The 21858-nt window shown below is 35.0% G+C and overlaps 1 protein-coding gene across 3 annotated transcripts in view; it reads right to left on the bottom strand.

The window, feature by feature from the left end:
• The window catches only part of PPM1A (protein phosphatase, Mg2+/Mn2+ dependent 1A), a 47061-nt gene that overhangs the window by 1226 nt on the left and 23977 nt on the right, over window positions 1-21858 (bottom strand). For all 3 annotated transcript variants that reach the window (XM_004055254.5, XM_019010033.3, XM_063697874.1), the window contains 4 exons: window positions 8255-9108; window positions 6387-6504; window positions 2216-2324; window positions 674-731 (listed from right to left, as the gene is read on the bottom strand). In XM_004055254.5, coding sequence (XP_004055302.2) covers window positions 674-731; window positions 2216-2324; window positions 6387-6504; window positions 8255-9108 — 1139 coding nt within the window. The remainder of the gene's footprint in view (window positions 1-673; window positions 732-2215; window positions 2325-6386; window positions 6505-8254; window positions 9109-21858) is intronic.

Genomic DNA, 21858 nt, shown 5'->3' with positions numbered 1-21858 from the left:
TTTATAAACCTTTAATGCATCAGAAAAGATTAAGAACTCAAGTAATATGTGAGGAAGCTTCATAATGCAATACATAAAATATTTCAGAGCTGTGCCCACATGATCTTTAAGTTATCACTTTTCTATAAACATCATACAACAGAATTGCAATAGAACACTTAACTGGAGAGTATGGCATTCTAATGTCTATTTATGCAAACAATTCTCTAATATTTAAGTGAAGTATATACTTCAGGATTCCTGACAAAGGTATTTCCAACCATAAGAACTATTTAGTGGAGACAGACATTCCGAAGTTCTGCTGCAGCTGCTTACAAAACTCAGAATAAGACAATATTCTGAGTAGAGATAGTCCCAACTTCAGAAAAAAAAAAAAAAACCCATGTAGTGGAGGCAAACCTGAAGTTGACTGTTTGTAAAGACTTAAAAAATCTAGAATAATTCAAAAGGACTTTCTTCTTTTTTGAGAGAGGTGGCCACTCACCATGATTATGTCCTCAATCACTAGAACTGTGGTGCAGGCAGAGATCAGAGCAAGCAGAGTTCAGAGCAATCAATCAGGGGTGTGTGTAAGAGAATGGGTACAGTGAACAGCTCTGCAAAAACAGGTAGGAAGGATATGCATTTAGAGTGGAGGGGAAGGGAAAGCAGAGGGAGCTAAAATGCTACTTACAGTGTCGTCATTTTTGTAAGGATTCAGTCTATTGTAAACGGCTTCAATAACATTCCTCCTAAGTGTAAAAAAGTGCAGAAAATTAATTCTTCAGAAAGCAAAACATTGCTTAGTAACTCATAGCCAGGTGTTTATTAAAATTTCTAAGATAATCTTATACTCAGAAATTATTTTAGTTCTATTTCTTGCTGTCAATAGTGAGCCTCACTTTTAAGATATTTGGGCTCCTATGTTAAAGCAGAGGTGAATCTACTCTAAAATGTGTTAAAACACTCTACCAACCCAGTTAATAGAAGGCTAAAAATTACAGATTAAAAAAAAAGTCTACATAGTCTACTTCCATTTGAATTGGTTTAAATGGTTATGAGTCATCAATGGCAATGCCATTCTTAAGATATAATACTAACATAAGCTAGTTGAGTTGCATCGTACTTTTGAAGTCTCGGATTATACTTTATATTTAAGCTTCTACTTTTCTTAATGCCCTTTTTAAAAGTTCTATTAAAACTGAAATGTCAAATAAGACATTTCCATGACAAGTCTAGGAATTAGTTTTGAGTAACACTTTATTAAAAATCTGTAATGTATTTATAAGTTATAGTCTCCCTACTTCCAAAATGGACTTGAAGCAACTTTATAGATCGTTTCATAGAAAGTCATATGGAAAAAAAAAGTTTCCAAAAAATAAAAGCTTCAAACAGGAACTTTTACAATCACTATTTAGTGATTACAAAGAACATGGTCAAACTTGCAAAACACAGTAGAGAATCGAGAAAATTAGTCAATAATATATCTTCACTGTAAAGTACAAGAAGTCTTCACTTGTAGTTTTAGCACATTTACTCTACATCCAAATTCAAGCCAAAGGTATTTGCAAGTTTTATGTTTGTAAGTCAATTATATGGATATTTGAGGTAAAAATGTTTTAACCCTTGGAATTGCTTGAATTTTCCACTTTATTATGTAAAGATGTAAGCTTAATATTTAACACAAAGTAGTCCAATTCTATGAACTAAAGTGGAAAGGGAAAAGACAAGAAATATATTCTATCTTCTTCCCTGACACCTAAAACCGACTAACCAGCAATCAACAACCAAAAATACTGGGAAAATCAGGCATAGAAACATGGTCCATATGAGGAAAGGGAATTTTCAGGGTGTTAAGTTACTCAGGGATTGACCAAATCAAATTATACTACTACTAACAATGACACTTAGAATTTTGTAAATTTTTATGTAGTGCTATGTAATTTAGTTTAAAAAGTTCTTTCAGTATATTATCTCGTTTATGCTCTATGAGGAAATCAATGCCAACCAAGCTTCCAATAAAGACAACCCTCACTGCAATTAGTTACAAACAATGATACTGATACCTATGTCTAAACAAACTCTAGATATTCTAATACTAAAAAAAAAATTGAAATCACAGGTTAAAACACAGATAACTGCATCAGTTCAGAAATTAGGCAAACATTTTATCAATGAATACCTAACATTTTCATACACTGACATAAAGCATAAGAGTGTACAGAATGTAACTTACTTGCTTGCCAATTCACCCCCTGGTGGGAGGCTGGGGATGTTCTCACTCGCTAATGTGCGCATCACATGGACTAAGTCGGGGACGCCTTCCCCCTGCTTCTTTATGATTTCTGGGAATCAGAAGTACTTTTTTTGTAAGTGTTATCCAAATTTAATTAAAAAGAAAACCGAAACAAAGATAACCTAGCTTTTTAAAGATGGCATTTACCACATCTGAGATTTTTCTAATCTGGTATCATTCAAAAAAAAAAAAATCAGGTTGACCTTTGAAGATTTATGACAAAAAGTGCACAAAATGACATATAAGATTAACTTCAAATCAAAATTAAAATGTGAAAAAATATTTCATGTTAAATCAGCATATTATATAATCAAGGATATGTGTGCACAAGTGAGAATATCCTTTCTTAAGATGTCAACTAGTTTCTTCTTACATCACTCCTCTCTTTAGACTGGAAACATGTTTCCTGAACTTTGCCCTATATAATACACTGCGTGGAATTTTAAAAAATAATTTCAAGATTTGAAAATAACAACCCTTAATTATAGGGGAATTTATAGATTATATACTAACTCAATTATTTTATGTATATATTTATATTTGCAAAATGATACTTAAATAGCATGCACAGATCATGTACTTGAACATCACTGTCTCAGTTTAATTCTTCTCTAAAGTACCTTTAAACAATATACTGTATAGATATATAATACCATTTCCTTCACTGATTACTTCAACAAAGCTTTGAATAGAAAAGGTCTAAATTTCCTTATAAAATGTTTAAAAAAACCATTTGATAAACCATACAACTGCATTTAAAATAATTTAAAAATATCCAGTTATTAAAAGGGCACAGCAATATGATCTGCAGTGTTGTCATGCAGATGCATACTATTATTCACATCACAGAATATAAAAAATTATGAACAAAGAACCTTACAAAGAACTCTACAACTATTCCTCTAAGTATAAAAAGTCTTCACTTGCAGTTTTAGCACACATACTCCACATGCAAATTCAAGTCAAAAGTATTTGTAAGTTATATGTTCAAGTTTTGTTCAGTTTTTGTTTTTCAATGTTTATGGTAAGAAATGGTATTTTATTTGTCATTAGTGGGGCAAGAAATCATCATTCTGCTTCTCAATTTGTAAATACCTTTGAAAATAACAATGCGTATAAAGATTCGTCCTTTGATCAGGCCTCAAAATTTTTAAAGACATGGCTACCCATAATATTTCTTTAAATGGTTCAAACTGTCCTTTTAGAATAAAGGCCAAATTTTTACCATCTATTATTTTTTGCCTTAAAAAAAAAAACAGTCTTAAATCTGAACAAAAAGCAAGGATCTCAGATTTGGTTTGCCAAGTTCCTTTATTGTGTAATCTTTAACATCTAGTATATTTGTTCTACATGGTTCTAATGCTGGAAATCTGCTGTACAAAAATAAAGGGATTTGATGTTTACCTAAACTGCACAATTTCACAATCTAAAACTAATACACTTAACATACAGTCTCCGCTAAGCCAATACAATTATTTGGATAGATAACTAGATACAATAGAAATAAACACTGATGATAAATTGAATCAATAATAGTTTCAGGTCTAAAAAACATTACCTTGAATCATCTATATTTGATGTATCTTACATCTCTTTTGTTAAAATATAAATTAGGATATTTTAACTGTGAAGAAAATTACAGGAAAACAAATTCTTGTAAAAAAATAATGTAAAGCTTTAAAAACAGTTAATATCTCCTGTTCCACGTGGGACAACGCATTTAAACTACCTGACCATTCATACTATACTAGCCTTGCTTCTCTCTGCTTTCAAAAAAGAAAAATAAATGAATTTTAAGAAATATTCCTTTAATTTCTGTTGACCTATACGTTTTACTTAGAATTGTAAAAAGACTGAACGCTTTTTCTAAAGAATATTTATGTATAGAAGATCCATGTTTCACATACATATACACAAACACATTCTGCTCCTTTCCACTCCCCTCCACCAAGTTTCAGGGATTCTATCAGTCATCTCCAAATTAGCAACTTTAAAGCTAAGGTAGTCAGTAGCAAAGATTTTGAAAATATATACACAAAAGTATAATTTTAAATTGGCTAAGAAGGACCACAAAATTAATAGCAGTATAAATTATGAGCTGAATCTTTTCACACCCCTAGAGAGTCAAGTATTTAGAAGGGAACAAATAAGAGAAAAGGAGAGCTGGAAGGCCTTTGTCCTTTTCTATGGTGTGGACAGAGAAGCCAAAAATGTTCCAAGCAAATAAAATGAGGTTTAGTAGGTCACAGCAATCTAGTGAAGGCATGTATTTAAAGAAAGAAGAGAGAGAGAAAAGAAAAAGGCATTCAGGTGCCTGCTTTGGAAGCTGAAGGCAGTATTTTTCACTGAGGACACACAACAACTTTTACAATACAAACAGTTACATTCTATGTTTTAAAATAGCAGCAATTTTAATGTAATATTTATTCTCTAGTTGCAGTCTCATCAAATCTGAGTAAAAAATACCATATGTAATTTATGACAATCTCCAATTGAATGGTACAAGTATAATAACACTTTAACATATCAAAAATATTGAGTATCAATGTAAACTCTGTCCAGGTGGCAACTCTTGCTTGATAATAAGAAATATAAAACTTATTATTGTAACAAAATAACGTAAAGTGAATATTTCATAATTCCATCTAAAACTTAAAGTGTACACACTAAAGAGAAAAGTAGCAATTCATTTCTAAAATTGGATCCCATTTCATAGTAAAAATATTAAAATACTTATTACTTCTTTAAACCAATAAGAAAACATGTCTGCCCAAGTTAAAGTGCCAATACATTAAATATCAACTTATCCCTATACATATTATTCTTATGAATTTAAATTTTCCCACAAATCAATAGTTTGAACCAATGATTGTAGCATTCTAAATATTTTAGAATTGTACTATACCTATAAATAACTTATATTGAATGATTAATTTAAAATATAAAAATTCCAAGACCCTTGGTAACAATAAGGAGACAAATTCGTTGAATAGTACGTCCAATGAATGCAATACTAAATAGTACAAACACATACTAGATGTATGACTATCAAGTGGTGGACAGCAATAAAAACAAAATAGTAGCTCTAGACAGTACTAAAGAACAAAACCAATCATGATTCTAGTATCAGACTGATTATGATTGGTATCAAACAGTAAAAAGGGGGAAAAAATTAAAGTGAATAGTAATTTCAATAATGCAGGCACAGTGGGATGTAGGTGTGGTAGGTCAATGCTTGCATGCGATTAGAGGTCTTTAACGTGCAAATTAACGACATTAGGAGCCTAAAATGCATTTTAACGCTATTTTTTAAATTTTTTTCTTGTTTTTTTCCTACCTCAGCTCACCAGCATTTTCATGTTTTAACACTATTAAAGTCATGTCAAGTTTTTCCGCTTAGAGAAACTGCATAATATATACATTTTACTGCATATATGCAATAAACTGGAAGTCTCTGCAGAATTATGAGAAATATACTCCAGAAATGCTCAACTTATTTCTTAATCTTACTTGGCAGTTACTTTTCTGCCAGGTGGAGAAATATTATGTCTTTTATTGAGGTCTATCTTGTTTAGGTGAGACCGTTTATGGCTTAGGGAAGAAGCTCTGAAACAGTTTAAAGCAAATTTTTTAAAGCTGTGTATATAAAGTTGCTAATGATGAGGCTGTGATTTTCAAGTTATTGAAAAAAGGCCCTAGAGATTAAAATTAATATACACAGCTTTTCATAGAAAGATGGTATTCAAATTATCACCATCACAATCTCTTTGTAATTAAATAGACCACAAATCAGATTTTCCCGGCATAAAATTACTCATGCCAGTGGATTCATTAAGAATTTTAAAGCACACAAACATTTTAGCCTTTTAAAACAAAAGTATCCTGAACAGAATGTGGGTTACTTTCCACACTAGTTGTTATTTCTAATATAACTGTGATAGGACAACTGCATACATCTTAACAGCTACTACAGAAATGTCCTTTTCCACTTTCATACACTAGACACTAGATGTCAAAGACACATAAAAATCTAAAAGCTAAAATGTTAAAGTTTGATTGTGTTGAAGATTTTTCTTTAATAAAGCTACTTATTTTTTGTTAAATGATCCACCTTCTACTCTGCATTCCAGGTACTTGTCCAACTCTGCCTCCTTCTTCACTGCTTCTGGCGATACTTTGGGTGCATTTGGAAAACAGATCAAAATCACACTCATGTTGTCTCGACTTCCCTGGGAAGAAAAAAATTTGAGAATATTTTAGTTTTCTTTTTGCTCTTCAAAGCCTTGAGAACCTTTACAGCTGTGCCAATTACAGTTATACTTGTTCTAGTGAAAATGTTACTTTCAGGGAGAAAAAAATACATATGTGCACGCATGCATGCGCGCGTGTGTGTGTGTGCAATGACTCCCCCTCCCCCGAACAGTATAGAGAGAATACAGTATAACCAATACTCCAAAAAGACAGGAGAGAAACATTACAGGTTAATCTCACTGTAATAATTTTTTATAATTCTATAAAACAATACTATTTCTAAACATTTACTGGTGACTTAATTTGAAGTGATACCTAATACAAATATACATGTGTACACACACTCCTTCCATACAACACAACAGAAAATTTTAGTGGCATTGTTTACAATAGGATTTGACCTGTAGTTATATGTACCTGATAAAATTACATTTAAAATAAATTATAAATTGTGGGGCTAATACATTTGCTTCATAAGTAGAAATATGAAATAAGAGGTAAAACTACCTAAGGTTTATAAACCAGCTTTTAACTTGTATTAATTTTAAAAACTGACAACTTTTAGGAACTACATTCATTTTTAAAGACATCTAAGTATTCAAATGCTATAATTAAATATTTGAGTATCAAATATATACCCTCGGAAGAATTTTAAAAAGTGAACATTTGTTTAAAAAAAATCAAAGAATAAGTTAATAAGCATTATTGACAAAACAGAACAGAGTGTGGCAGAAAGAACACTGAACCCAAGTCAAGGGCCTTGATTTTCTAGTCTTAATGCTGTTAGCAATGTATAAAACCCTGTACACGTCATTTATAATATCTGTAGAAAAGGGTGTAGCATGTATTATATGCTAAACTAGGCATTATATATATATATATATACATATGCTCATTAATTCCTCAACAGTCTTATAAGATACTATTATCTCCATTTTAAAGCTGAGAGAGGTTGAACAATTCGTTCAGGAATGTAGAGTACAAAACTAACAGAGGTAAGCCTTGGTCTCAGGTCTGTCTGACTCTTAAGTTTGTAGAACCTTCTCTGGCTTCAGCTTCCTCATCTGTAAAATAAAGGGGCTGAGCTAGCTCACCTGTGTATATTATCCCATTTGATCCTCCTGACAACGCCATGAGACAAGATAATAATGTCCTATCCTTTTTATGATGAAAAAAACTGATTGGAGTTTAAATAGCTTACATAAAACCATACACAGTCTCAGAGCAAGTTCTTCTGACTCCATGTACAAGGCTATTTCTATTACATCACGTCTAATGATCACTACATTCCTCTTTCAAGTGCTACAGACCATTAAACCTTAGTTTCAAAGGATTAGGATATCATAAATGTACTGAGGTATCACATGGTCAAATATTAAAACTCTAAAATGCTTTTCATTTATAGACACTGAGGCCTAACCCTCCCCACCCTCTTTCTTTCAAAACATGCACTCTGATAAAATCTTTTTACCTTTGATAATCTTCCACATTATTACAAAGCTCAAGTAGTAAGACTAAACATTCAGCTTATAACTCTTGCAGAGATGGTAATTGGGTAATTTATTTCTACATAGTGGTCCTATGATATATTTTCATAATTGGTGAACAGTATCCTACAATTGTGCCAAAAACTGTTTTCAGAATTACAGAGTCTAAGATGATTAAATACTAGAGTAGTGATTAATATGGCATAAAATCATTTTATGTTTTTAAAAAAAGTCTAGCTACCTTATACAAACAGGTGTCGACTACTTCATTGCAAACTTTCTCAAGGTCATCAGTGACTTCAAGTCTGGATCTTACAAAATCACAGAGCTCTTCATTTCCCATAACATCCCAGATACCATCACATGCAAGGATAATGAACTGATCATCTTCTTCAGATCTTTCAATATCATGGACTTCAGGCTCTGGTGAGACAAGCTGCTCAGTAGGACCTTTTCCATGGACACATTTGTAATCAAAATCCCCAAGGGCCCTCGATACAGCCAGAGAGCCATTCACACGCTGAATCATTACAGAGCCACCTGCATTCTGAATTCGTTCTTTCTCCAGCGGATTACTTGGTTTGTGATCTTGTGTGAAGAAATGAACTTTCCTGTTCCTACAAAGTAAACCTCTTGAGTCTCCACAGTTAATGAAATAAGTATGTTGGGGAGAAATTAAGACACCTACAGCTGTTGACCCACTTCTATCTGCACCATGTTTCTTCTCTGACATAACTCTCATGTGTTCATCAATCTCCAGAAAACCTGTTCTGATTCCATTCTTTACATTTTCCACAGAAGGTGCTCCTGCAGACCCTTTAAAATCCTGGTTATTGGTGATGTGATCTAACAAATGCTCACAGCAGTATTTGGCAACCTGAGAACCAGCATGCCCATCATACACAGCAAAGAATGACCACGATTCAAGTCCACTTGGCAAACCGATCACAGCCGTATGTGCATCCTCCATTTCAACACGCCAGCCTTGCATGCTGCTTAGCCCATATCGCAACCCATTACCCTGCCCCTGGGCATTATGCTTTTCCATCTTTGGCTTGTCTAAAAATGCTCCCATTATGTCTTGATCCTCTAGGTCTGCAAAGGAAGAGAAACAGGAAAGTCAATAACTGTCTTATAAACAAAATATGTACCAAACAATCTTTTTAATAAGTGAAAGAGATATGCGGGAATTCACAACTCGCGATAAGCAGACATTCATTGTGTTGCTGACTCGGAATCTGGAGATTAACAAGGAGGAACTGGGGGAAAGCCTGATGAAGCACAGATCACAACAGACAAAAAGGCAGAAAAAAACTAAAGCATTGGGATAAAGGGGAGAAGGCAGAAAGGAGACCTGGCAGTGGCCATCAACTTAAACGAACCAGGCTAAGTGTTTAATGATACAATGAACATGTGTAAGCTCAGGACTAAGTTGTATGTATATCAATTAAGAAAAGCCAAATGAATTCATGACATACCCCAAAAATCTACTAATTCAAATATCTTATCTTGGTTGAACATTCAGGAATTTTCAAGCTTGATCCCAAACTCCCTAGTTTTATTCCCACTGCATGAACTCTGAAAAACTAAAAAATAATCTACTCACAATGCTCCAAATTTGCATGCTCCTTCAAGCCTTTGCTCATGTCAGTTTCCTTAACTGGAAACTCTTGCCTCATCCTATTTATAGAAAAAAGTATACCTATCCTTTTAAGTCTAGCTTACATTCTACCTTTTCCATGAGGTTTTTCAGTTTTTGATAAAGTCAGTTATTAAATTACTGTAAATGCTGTAGCCTCAAATTTCAAGTTGCAAGCAATTATATATACACATAACGAAGTGTACTATATACATATATAACAAAATTACTACTAGTAATCTATTAATCATATAGTAATAACATGTACCATTATTATTATACTCTATGACCATTAGGTATATAAAGAAGATCAAAGGGTCTAGTGACAGCCCTGCTGACAAGCCTGAAGGCTCAGCTAATCTAATCCTTTTCCAATACTCAAAAGTTAACACCCGCTGGTCTAGAATGGGCCCACACAAGGCAAAGAGACAGCTGGTTAGAATTTACCTTGGCCCTTACTTGAACAATAGCTTAGAAAGGTAGACACCTGGGTTCAAGTAATCAAGTAAGTCACAACTGAACTAAAGGCAATCCAAAAGAAGGATAGCATGATGAACAGAGATTTAATGGAGGTGAAGAGGAGTTAGGTAGTAGGGAATAATGGTGGAGAAAAGTATCTAGGTAAATCACTACGCAGCTTTGAAACTAGGGTATTGATGATGCTAATGATACTCAGCTCAGAGAGGAAACTGGGAGAAAGAGGGCAAGAAGAAAATCCTCCTAGGAAGGAAAGAAAAACATTTGTTTTCCCCTTCATTTTCCTTATAGGTCCAAACTGATACATAGGCAGAAAAGACTGGCTGATTGGCATGATAAAACCATCTGCCTACTCCTCTGCCTCCTAGTACAGTTCAACTAACGAAAGGTAAGTAATGAAAACTAGCTATCATCCATCCCTTATGGTGATAGCTATCAGATTATTTTTCTGAAATCAAGTTGATACACACTGCAAAGGTGAGTATTTTGATTGGATAAAGGATAATGTAATAATGACACCTTATTAGCAGGCAATGTTTAAGAAGTATTCTAAGTCCGTCTGGTAAGTGTTTTACAAGCATTACTTCATTTAATCTCTTCAACAACTCTCTAAGGTAGATAATAATATTATCTCCAATTTATAGATGAAGAACCTTAGCCAAGATTAAAGAACTTGGCCAAGATCACTTAACTAATAAGTTTAAAGGAATCAGGGCTCTGATTCAAGTCTGCGTGACTCTAAAGCATCATTAACCCCTAAGAAAATGGGTCTCTACCATGGCTGTGCAACAGAATTATCTGTGGACTTTTTGAAAAATAAATATTTCCAAATCAGAATTTCCAGGGTAGGGTTGGAACCTAGGTATCTATGATTTTTAAATTTTCATATGTGATTCTGAGGCACAGTAAGGTTGCAAACTGCTGGAAAAGATTAGATGGAATGCCTAAGGCAGAAGATGGGGGCACATTAAGGGCCAACAAGAAATAATCAACCAAAATTGCAGTAACCAAGACCACTATCCTAGGTTACAAGACCACTATCCTAGACTAGAAACAACAAGATGAAGTTTTACAGAGGAAAGACTCCACTATCTTGAGAAAAGGAAAGAAAAAAAGAGACGTGAGTGAAACTCAAAAAATGAAACACATTTAAGAGACAAACCAACAGAAAAGAATAGTAATGACAAACTTCCTTCCTCTAAGAATTCACCAATAGCATGAAGTACTAAAGAAAATAAGTTATGAAATTAGTCCAATGTGGGTTTAAATTCTGGCTCTACTACTTAGTAATAGTGTGACTACTGAAACTTTCCGAATCTCTTTCTCCATCTGTTCCTGTATAAGCATATAAGAAGGCAGCCAGGTGTGGTGGCTCACGCCTGTAATCCCAGCACTCTAGGAGGCCGAGGTGGGCGGATCATGAGGTCAGGAGTTCTAGACCAGCCTGGCCAATATGGTGAAACCCTGTCTCTACTAAAAATACAAAAATTAGCCAGGCATGGTGGCACATGCCCGTAATCCCGGCTACTTGGGAGGCTGAGGCAGAAGAATGGCTTGAACCTGGAGGCAGAGGTTGCACTGAGCCAAGCTGAGATCGCATCACTGCATTCCAGCCTGGGTGACAGAGCGAGACTCCGTCTCAAAAAAAAAAGTATATAAGAAGGCACTAACCTTACAAGATTCTTATGGCGATTAAATGCAATAATGTATACAGTGCACGAAGTATAGTGTCTAGCAAATTATAAATACTCAATATAATATAGATATTATTATATAATTATTACACCATTTTTTCTGCCAGAGGAGGCAGTCAATCACAATATTTCCTCCTTGCCGCCAGCTCTGATTACCATTAAATTAAACTTCTATGTGATATATTTTAAAAGACACTTTAAACACTTCATTAGTAAACAGGGGAAGGCACATTTAAAACAAATGCCATTTCTCATCCATCTGGCAATATCAAGAGTTGGTCAGAATGTGGAGAAACAGGAACTCCCCTAGAGTGCCGATAGGAGTTTAAATTGGTTCAACCACTCTGAATTGCAACTGGCAACAGCTAGTTGAAGAAGTTGAAGATACACTTAAGCAACTACTCAGCAATTCCACTTCTAATTATAGATCTCAAAACAACGTTTTAAAAATAATGAACACGGGTGATAAATCAGTTTAATCAGTATGGGTTACACACAACCCAATCAGCTGGGTTGTGTGTAAACTGCATTTGAAAAAGATAAAATAGGCCGAGCGCGGTGGCTCACGCCTGTAATCTCAGCACTTTGGGAGGCTGAGGTGGGTGGATTAATTGAGGTCAGGAGTTCGAGACCAGACTGGCCAACATGGTGAAACCCTGTCTCTACTAATACAAAAAATTAGCCGGGTGTGGTGGCTGGCGCCTGTAATCCCAACTACTCAGGAGGCTGAGGCAGGAGAATTGTTTGAACCTGGGAGGTGGAGGTTGCAGTGAGCCAAGATCATGCCATTGCACTCTAGCCCGGGCAGCAAGAGCGAAACAACGTCTCAAGAAAACAAAACAGAACAAAATAGAGTGCATCCCAGGTGATAAAAGTAAATACTGTTTCTTGAAGTTTTTGTCCCAAGTGTATATTTGTATTTACTAAGCTGAGGTGCACATAATTCTTACTGTGGTCACAACAAAAAGTTTGAAACATGCTGTCTTGAAGAAACTCTCCCATCCATCCATCCAAGGTGACATGTTCAATGATCTTTTTGGAGAACCATAATAGTCAATGTTGGAAATAACCTAACTGCTCATTAGAAGGTAGGATGGATAAATAACAGAATACAATTTATCAAAAACAGATCTAATTACATAAACAGATATTCCTAAAAAACAAAAGAAGACAATATGCTGAACAAGGCTGCAAAACAATTCTATACACGTATTTGCTAAAAGTATAAAAACAAGGACAGGCAGAATACAGACAAACTTTAGAATAGTGGCTGTAAACTCCATGAGAGCAGGGACTTTTTGTTTTATTCACTGGTGTCTTCCCAGCACTTGGAGCACAGCCTAACACACAGAAGAAGTTCAATCTTTGTCGAATGACTAGTTTCTCTCTGGGAAGACAAAGAAAAGATGGCTTCAGGAAAGGGTCTAACAATGGGATATAACTGTATCTGCAGGTGGTGTTTCCTGGACTTTGAAGCAGAAAGAGGGAATTTAGGAACATAATCTCTGCTTTAGTTTTTCTAAATTATCTCGGCTTTTAGCTTTCCTTTGGTTCATCTAAGGTAAGCTGAATTCCTTCAAAAGTTACCTGTACTAAGAAGTCAAAAAAAAAAAAAAAGAAACTGGGAGCCAAAGAAAAGCAAACCATGAAATATTTTAAAAGCACATAGGATTATCTTAAAACTTAACTAAGATTCACTTCTATCTTAGACAGATTAGGAGCCTGGCTTTCCTCCTTATTCTTTCCTATAGCCTACATTTTTATCTCTGAACAATTACATGAGATAACAGGTAGTCACAGGCTTAATAATAACATCTAACATTTATGGAGAGATTACTACTAGCCAAGCACTGTTCTAAAGTTTTGTATATGTATTAACTTCTTTAATCTTCACACCAATCCTAAAAGATAGGTACCCTGTTTTACTCATGAAGAAACTAAGCCACAGTGAGGTTAAGTCATCTGCTGAAGGTCAATAGCAAATTGCTATCTCCGTGTCTCAATTCCCTTAACTAGGATGAGGGAGCAAGGCTGAGGAGGGAGGTACTATGCTTAAGACACTTCACACCTACTAATAAAGCATTCCTCAACTTCCTCATCTGTACAGTGGGCATATTAATACTTTCCTCTGAATGCTGCTGCAAGGTTTAAATGAGGCAATGCCTTCCAAGGCACCCATACAGAGCCTGGCAAAAATGAGGCAGTCAGCAAACAGGCACTGTTTAATTACTAATTCCTACATAAACAGCCACGTCTAGATTCCAGCCTCAACTAGCAGGGACCTCACTCTCACTTTCATAAAGAAGTACAGTAGTTATTTTCCAGATACACACATGAAACTACCAAATAATTCTTTGAAGATAGAATATACTTTATAAAAACAAACCCCAGACTTTAAAAAATATATATAGTATATTATTATAGTATATAAATTAGTATATAAAAATGTAACAAACCAAGTAACCATCTGACAAAATTTTAGGTTCAGCTCCACAGCAACTGTAAAAATATAGTGAAGGGTAAATTAATAGTTTTGTGGCTGGACTTTTACATACTGAAAATAGGCAATATAAAAATCTTACCTCCTTGGGTTCTGAGCAATTTGTAGAGTCCTGGTGAAGCAGCCAACTATAAGCTACATGGATACAAGAGCTGATTATATAAATATAATACCAAAAAGTACTTACTTGCAAATACTATGTTTACACAGTCATCTTCCATAAGTGGACTAATAAAGAGTATTTTATTTAGTCCAATAATTAAATTGGCGTATATCCATAAATAGTAAATCCCAAGGGGATTCAATTTGTCCATGAAAGTTTTTAGTTTCTGAGAGAAATTTTAGTTCTCACCTAGTCATAAATCTATTCTTGAGTACAAGCTGAGTCTCATCACAGCACTAGTATTATCAGTTGATCTGAACTTTTCAAAACAAAGTACTATGACAAAAGACAAGACTGAATTAATATTTGATATAATCAGAAAATTTCATGAACATTTTGTACCTTTTAAAAACCAAACTAATCCCTAAATTGAAAAATTCTAAGGCTGGGCCAAGAAGTCATTAATTAATGTTCAGTCTTGCCTTTTATTAAGGAAAGGTGAACTCATAGTAGAGTCTTGAACCCGGTCATTTGGTTTAATCCACTCAGAATTATAGCGAATAATTTTTAAAATGCTCTATATATTTTATTGTTAAAATCCCTAAGCAACATGTTAGCCCCAAAGTAACAAGAGTTATTCAACTGACAATTTGAGCAGAAACCTTAAAAAGTTGAGTAATAAAACCCTACATTATATTTTTCTATTTACCTAGGGACACTTAACCTAATAGGGAACGCCCCCCAGGCTCTATAAACAAAGGACATAGATACACACAATGTGGAGAAAATTATATTCTCTTAGCAAATACCAGAGTTATTCTTACTCATATAACAAAAGAACACTGCTAAACAGGCATTTCAAGAAGGGTGGATACTGCTAACTAGAGGACCTTTGATGACCACTGAGATAATAGGTTTGGTTTTAAACATTTGGGAGAAAAACCTAGAGTAGACTTGCATTAGAGGTAAGAAATCTAAAGGCTGAAGGGAAATCCAAAGAGAAAAAAATATATAGTGAGAGACTACAAGCTCCTCGGGGAAGGTGGGGAAAAGGAACGTTAACAAACAGCACAGGTCACAGTGGATAATATGGCAATATTCAAATTACTTGCAGTGGGATGTAGAGCGTAAACTCTCTACTGCTACCAAATCTTTATATTCTACATTGCTCACTAATGCTTACATATGTATGGGCTTTGTCCTCAAAGATAAGGACAAATGGTCAGCTGACTTCTGGAATGCATATTTATGGAACAATAGAGTATTAAGCAATATACTGCATACCTGGGGTTCAAAGAAGAAATGCTAACCCTTGCAGCTACATCTCTATAAAGGATAATTTAGGCTACACAAACTACACTTAATTTCCCAAGCTATGTGAAATAGTAATAAATTCTAGTTTGTAATCCAAGGCAGCCATTTCAAAGTTGTCTATGGTAATGAGAAATATGCACATTAACAAAACTGTAGCAAATCTGTAAAAAAAAAAAAAAAAAAAGGCTAATCTTTGGAAATTTTTCTCCCATTTGGAGCTGAAATTTCCCACTGATTGTTGCTTTAAAAATGATTAGAGCCACACATGGTGGCACATGCCTGTAGTCCCAGTGCTTTGGGAGACTGAGGTGGGAGGACCACTTGAGAGCAGTTCAAGACCAGCCTGGGCAAAATAGCGTGACCCTGTAAAAATGATTAGCGGGGCATAGTGGTGCATGCCTGTAGTCCTAGCTACTCAGGAGGCTGAGGAAGGAGGACTGCTTGGGCCCATGAATTTGAAGCTGCAGTGACCTATAATGGTGGCACTGTACTCCAGCCTGGGCAATAGAGTAAGACTCTGTCTCTAAAAAAGTAAAAATAATAAAACATTACTCATTTATAGTTACAAATTTGATTTTGATAACTTGCATAATGAATCAGAGCCAAAATGCAGAAATGATTTGTGTAAACCTATTTTACAAATAAGAAGGTGCAGAGAAACAGAATAATTTGCCCAAGGTTACAAAGCTGGTTCATCAATAAGGCTAAGAATAAGACTTAGGTTTCTGGACTTACACTCCAATTCTCCTACATGTGCTATCCTGTATCCCTGCAAATGAGGTAATGAAAATCTAAATGTGTAGGCTTTTTAAAGACAACATACAAGATAAGGAAGACTGTCACAGAACAAAACTAAAACTTCCCTCAATGCCATATCTTCTTCTGCCTACAAGTCTATATATTTTCTTTTCTAAATCTCTAAAACTGCCAAAGATAAATTACCTTAAAAAAAAAAAAAAGGAAGAAGAGAAAAGAAAGAAATCTAAAATTTTTCTTTTTTATCTGGGACTGAAAGAAAACAACAGTGAACTAACTGTAATTTCTAGCAAAGCCAATTTCAGATACTTAGGCTAAATAAAGTGTAAAAATGAACAGAGAAAAATAAGATGACTTTTTTTTTAATTCAGAAGTTAAAAAGAGGGAGACTCAGTATTCATTAGCTCAAAATTAGAAACTAACCAAGATATGAAATGACATTGAATGAATAAAACAATTGCAGACTGTCAATTAAAAAAGAGGTACTCTGAAAATAGTTTCATGGAAATGAAAAGCAATTTACTGAACTGAAAATTGAATAGAGACAATGAATGGCAGATTGGATACTACAGAAAAAAAAAGATCAATAAATGAGTGAATCATTTCAATGAATTCTTTCATAACCCTCTCCTCCTACTTTTCTGCTGTAATAGGACTCTGTCCTCTCACTGATAATAAATTCTCTACTAGACTAGCTTTGGTGCCCATGTTTCAAAGGAGTCTTAAATGACAGTTTTTTCAGGAATCTTACACTATTTTCCTTTTTCTCCTTTTTATCAACATTTCTCAGTTGGAGTGTGACTTTTAAAGCCACAAGTGTCACCCATGTTACCCATTAAAAATAACTTTTCATGTGACTTATTCCCCTCAAGCTACCCATGTGCCTCTCTTCTCTTTACAGTTAAACTTCTTAAAAAAAAGTTGATGCTCCAAAAGGCTGTCTGGCCATTTTACTAAATCAAGTTCCTCCAAGTCACTTAATCTAAGGGACATTTTTTAGCCCTCCTCTAATTGACTGCTCACAAAAGCATTCAACTATAACACTCCCTCCAGAAACAGTCTTCCCATTGGCCTTTCAAGATGCTACACACACACTCCCAGCTTTCTTCCTACCCCTAAGCTTTTCCGTCGTCTCCTCTGCAGGCTCATTTTCATCTCCCAAGCCATTAAACACTGGCATTCCTCAAGGGTTACATGTAGGCCCTTTTCCCATTCTATGCTGCCTCCCTGAGCACTCTCACATATCTGCAGCTTTTACCAGTGAATGGCACCATCACCCACCAAGGTGAATACAAACCAAGAACATTCACTGGGTGCGGTGTTGCATACTTGTAGTCCCAACTGCTTGGAGGCTGGGGCGGTAAGATTGCTTGAATCCAGGAGTTCAAGACCAGCCTAGGCAATATAGCAAGACCCCAACTCAGAAAAAGAAACAGAAACTAAGGATATCTTTGATACCTCTCTCTACCTCATCTCCCATCAGTCCATCATCAAATCCCATGGGTTATATGCTTCCTAAGCATTCTCAAATCTGTCCACTTTTTTCTACCAATGCCCTAGTCTCAAGCTACCATCATTCTCACTGCAGAATACTAGCTTCTTTAGTCTCTTCACGTGGATCCTGGCATCCCTCTAATTCATTCTCCAAACTGCAGCCTAAGTAAATCTTTCAAAATACAAATTTCACCATATCACTTCTGTACTAAAAGTTTTTCAATGGCTTTCCACTGCTGGGGGTAGGAGGTGGATAAATAACTGCTTAATATGGCTCACATGAAGTCCCTGGGTAGTCAAGCCCCTACGTACCTTCTCTAGCCTCATCTCACTTCATACTGTCCCTTCTCCTACATTCTCTACTCCAACCACAAGGGCTTTCTTACAGTACTTAGTACTCATCATACTTCCTTCCTCCAAATATATAAACAAATGCTACTTTCCCTACCTTAACAGCTGTTCTCTCATGTCTTAGATAATTCCTACTCATTCCTGAGATCTCAGCTCAAGCATCAATTCTTCAAAGGAGCCTCCTTTGAGTTCCCTAGGTCAACTCCCCTAGCACAGAGTATACAGTAGATCATTAATAAATATTTGCTGAATAAACTCAAAATCAGATGCAAATAACTCATTAACAAGGAGAGTGCGCCCAAAAAGTAAATATGCATATAAAAAACAAGACTTTCTGAAGGAGAAACAGAGAAGCTATCATCAAAGAAATGAGAAGAAAGTGTTCCTCAGTTGAAGCCTTTTCAAAATTAACAAGCTCACTGAATTAATTGCTAAAAACCCACTCCTAGTTGTTCACAACTATAGAAATGCAAGGAAAAGAAATAAAAATACTATAATGCAAGGTTCTAGACAAAAACATGAGCAATCATAAAAGGAAAGAGTATCAAATTGATATTAGCCATCTCAACTGCAAAACTGAATCCAAAAGATATTAGAGAATAAACCAAGTTCTAAGAGTAAAGGTTCATGAAACTAGAATAACGTATCACCAAACTGATAATGGGTATGGATATAAAGAGCATCTGAGTGTACACTTAGGGTCTTCTGTGTCTTTTTTTTTTTTTTTTTTTTTTTGAGACAGAGTCTCACTCTGTCGCCCAGGCTGGGATGTGGCGGCATGATCTTGGCTCCTGGATTCAAGTGATTCTGTGCTTCAGCCTCCCAAGTACCTGGGATTACAGGCATGTGCCACCACGCCCAGTTAATTTTTTGTTATTTTTAGTAGAGATGGGGATTCATCATGTTGGCTACGCTGGTCTCAAACTCCTGACCTCAAGTGATTCCCCTGCCTTGGCCTCTCAAAGTGCTGAAATTACAAGCATGAGCCACCACACCAGCCTCCTGTGTGTCTTCCACCCTCATCCCCCCAACACTCCCCCTAGTGTACACACATTCCTGGATAGAAAGTATACACTCATACCATCTTTATAAAAAACTTGTGAGAAAAAATTCCAGCCAAGCAAGTACCCACTCATTATATTTCAAAACCAAGTTCATCTCTATATGATTTTTCATTAGTTTAGCTCTAATAACATGATTTAAAAAAAGAAGTAACCTGAATCTGTAAAAATAACACATCTAGAAAAACAAAATCAGGAATATAAAGTAAAAAGAACTTAGACTTGCCCAATTATCCAACAACAGGGACACACTTCATGTCACATGACACATCAACATCAAAGCACATATGAAACATCAAAAAAAAAAAATGGAAATACCTGTCACCACAAGATTAAAGTTAAAAGTTATAGGTCTATCCAATATGCGATGCTGGACAAGTCCTTTGGCTTAATGTCTAACTTTCCTCATCAATAAATAAGCAACCTTGATTATTTGTCAATTACCTTGTTCTGAGAAATGTATAAAACGTTACATGAGAAGACTAAAGTTCTAGGAATACCTAGGTAAATATCATTAGTAAAGTAATACTTTAAAATCACGTGGATGGAATTCCCATTAAAAAAAAAAACCTCTTATTCTCAATATCAAGATTATAAGAGACACACAAAATTATTTTACTACAGCAAGACCAGCTTGTAAGAAATGAAAAGAAAAAAGCAGCTACAAACTAGGATTACAAACTGATAACCTGATAACCTGAATTTGACCTTCACGTATTTCCTCTCCCTAGAACAACATGCATTCTCGAGTCCCTAGCAATCCTTATTGACCACATCCAATTCAATTCATATACTTTTCCACCATGGCATCAGAGTTTGCATCATTCGGTAAAGAGGACAGTATCTGTGATTCTAACAAACAGCACAATCTATGAGGCTTTACTCTAATCCAATTTTTGACTAATATGTCTGCCTCACTCTAAAGTAGCAAAACAAAATGATACCTAGTAGGCTGAATAATGACTCCCAAAGATACCAGTCCTAATCCTATAAATGTTACCTTATTTGGAAAAAAAGGTCTTTGCAGATGTGATTAAGAATCTTGAGATGGAGAGAGGATCCTGGATTATCCAGAGACCTCTAAGTGAACTCACATGTCCTTAGAATAGAGAGTCAGGGGAAGATCTGACACACACAGAGAAGGTGATGTGAAGACAGAGCAGACACAGATTTGAAGACGCTGGTCTTAAAGATTGGAGTGATGTGGCTACCAGGCAAGTGATGAGGCTGACAGCCACTGGAAGGTGAAAAAAAGCAAGAAACAGATTTCTCCTTAAAGCCTCGGGAGTGAGCACATTCTTGGTGACACCATGATTTTGTCCCCGTGAAAATGATATTGAACTTGTGGCCTCCAGAACTGTGAGAATAAATCTGTATTGTTTTAAGCCACCAAGTTCATGATAATTTGTTATAGCAGCCATGGAAATTAGCAGAATGCCCAATAGTCAAGTTCTTCTGTTGGGAAAGAAAATCTGCCAAACTTGTAAAGATGAAAATGTGCAGTAATTTCAACAAGCATCAAGAGACAAATCAAGAAAGACAAAGTTTCTTACCTGTAACAGGTTAATAGGACAAAATCCCTATCATTTCTCTCAAAAATAATGAAATATGATAACTAAAATAATCAGTAATTTCAACAAGCATCAAGAGAAAAATCAAGAAAGACAAAGTTTCTTACCTGTAACAGGTTAATAGGATAAAATCCCTATCATTTCTCTCAAAAATAATGAAATACGATAACTAAAATAATTTAATATAATTCAGCCTGTTAAATTCCAAGGGGGAAAGAGGTAATGGTATCCTAATATAATGACAGAACAGGCAAGGAGTATCTAGTTATTTTTGGGCAAACAACAGAGAAAACTGCCACCCTTTAAGTAAAAAAGCAGAAACAAAATTTATGGAACCCATACAAAAATTCTGAAATAAAAAAGTAACTAAAAAAGTACTCAAGAACATGATGTCACAGTCTAAAAGATTTACCTTAGAAAACTAGGTGACAACTTACATATAAGAAAATTTTTAAAAACCTAATTTGTGAAATAGGGATGAAAAGAAACCAGAATATAAAAAGTATCAACAGAGCTTTTAAAAAAAGATATTTCAGAGAAAAAATATCATTGCAATATTTTAAATGTCATGAAAAGCAATAATGAGGAATGAAGACACTACAGCAAACAATCTGCAAGGGGTAAAAACGAACAGGACAAAAATCATCCAGTATGCAAGTAAGCATAAAGAAACAAAAACAAGTAGACTTGAGAAAAGATACAAACAATGCAGATCCAACAGCTTAATTAATTAGCACATTGTAAATAAGAAAACCAAATAATGGAAGAAAAATTAAATTTCAAAGGCAGAAGAAATAAATCATAAACTAAAGACTAAACTTGGTGATTGAATGGCGTTTATCAAGTACTAGATACATTTAGTAGAAACTGACCAATACCGAAGCA

Source organism: Gorilla gorilla, chromosome 15 (assembly GCF_029281585.2).
Source record: "Gorilla gorilla gorilla isolate KB3781 chromosome 15, NHGRI_mGorGor1-v2.1_pri, whole genome shotgun sequence".
NCBI classification, from domain to species: Eukaryota; Metazoa; Chordata; class Mammalia; order Primates; family Hominidae; genus Gorilla; species Gorilla gorilla.
The sequence above is the reverse complement of the archived record's forward strand: the minus strand, read 5'-3'. Positions and strand labels throughout refer to the sequence as shown.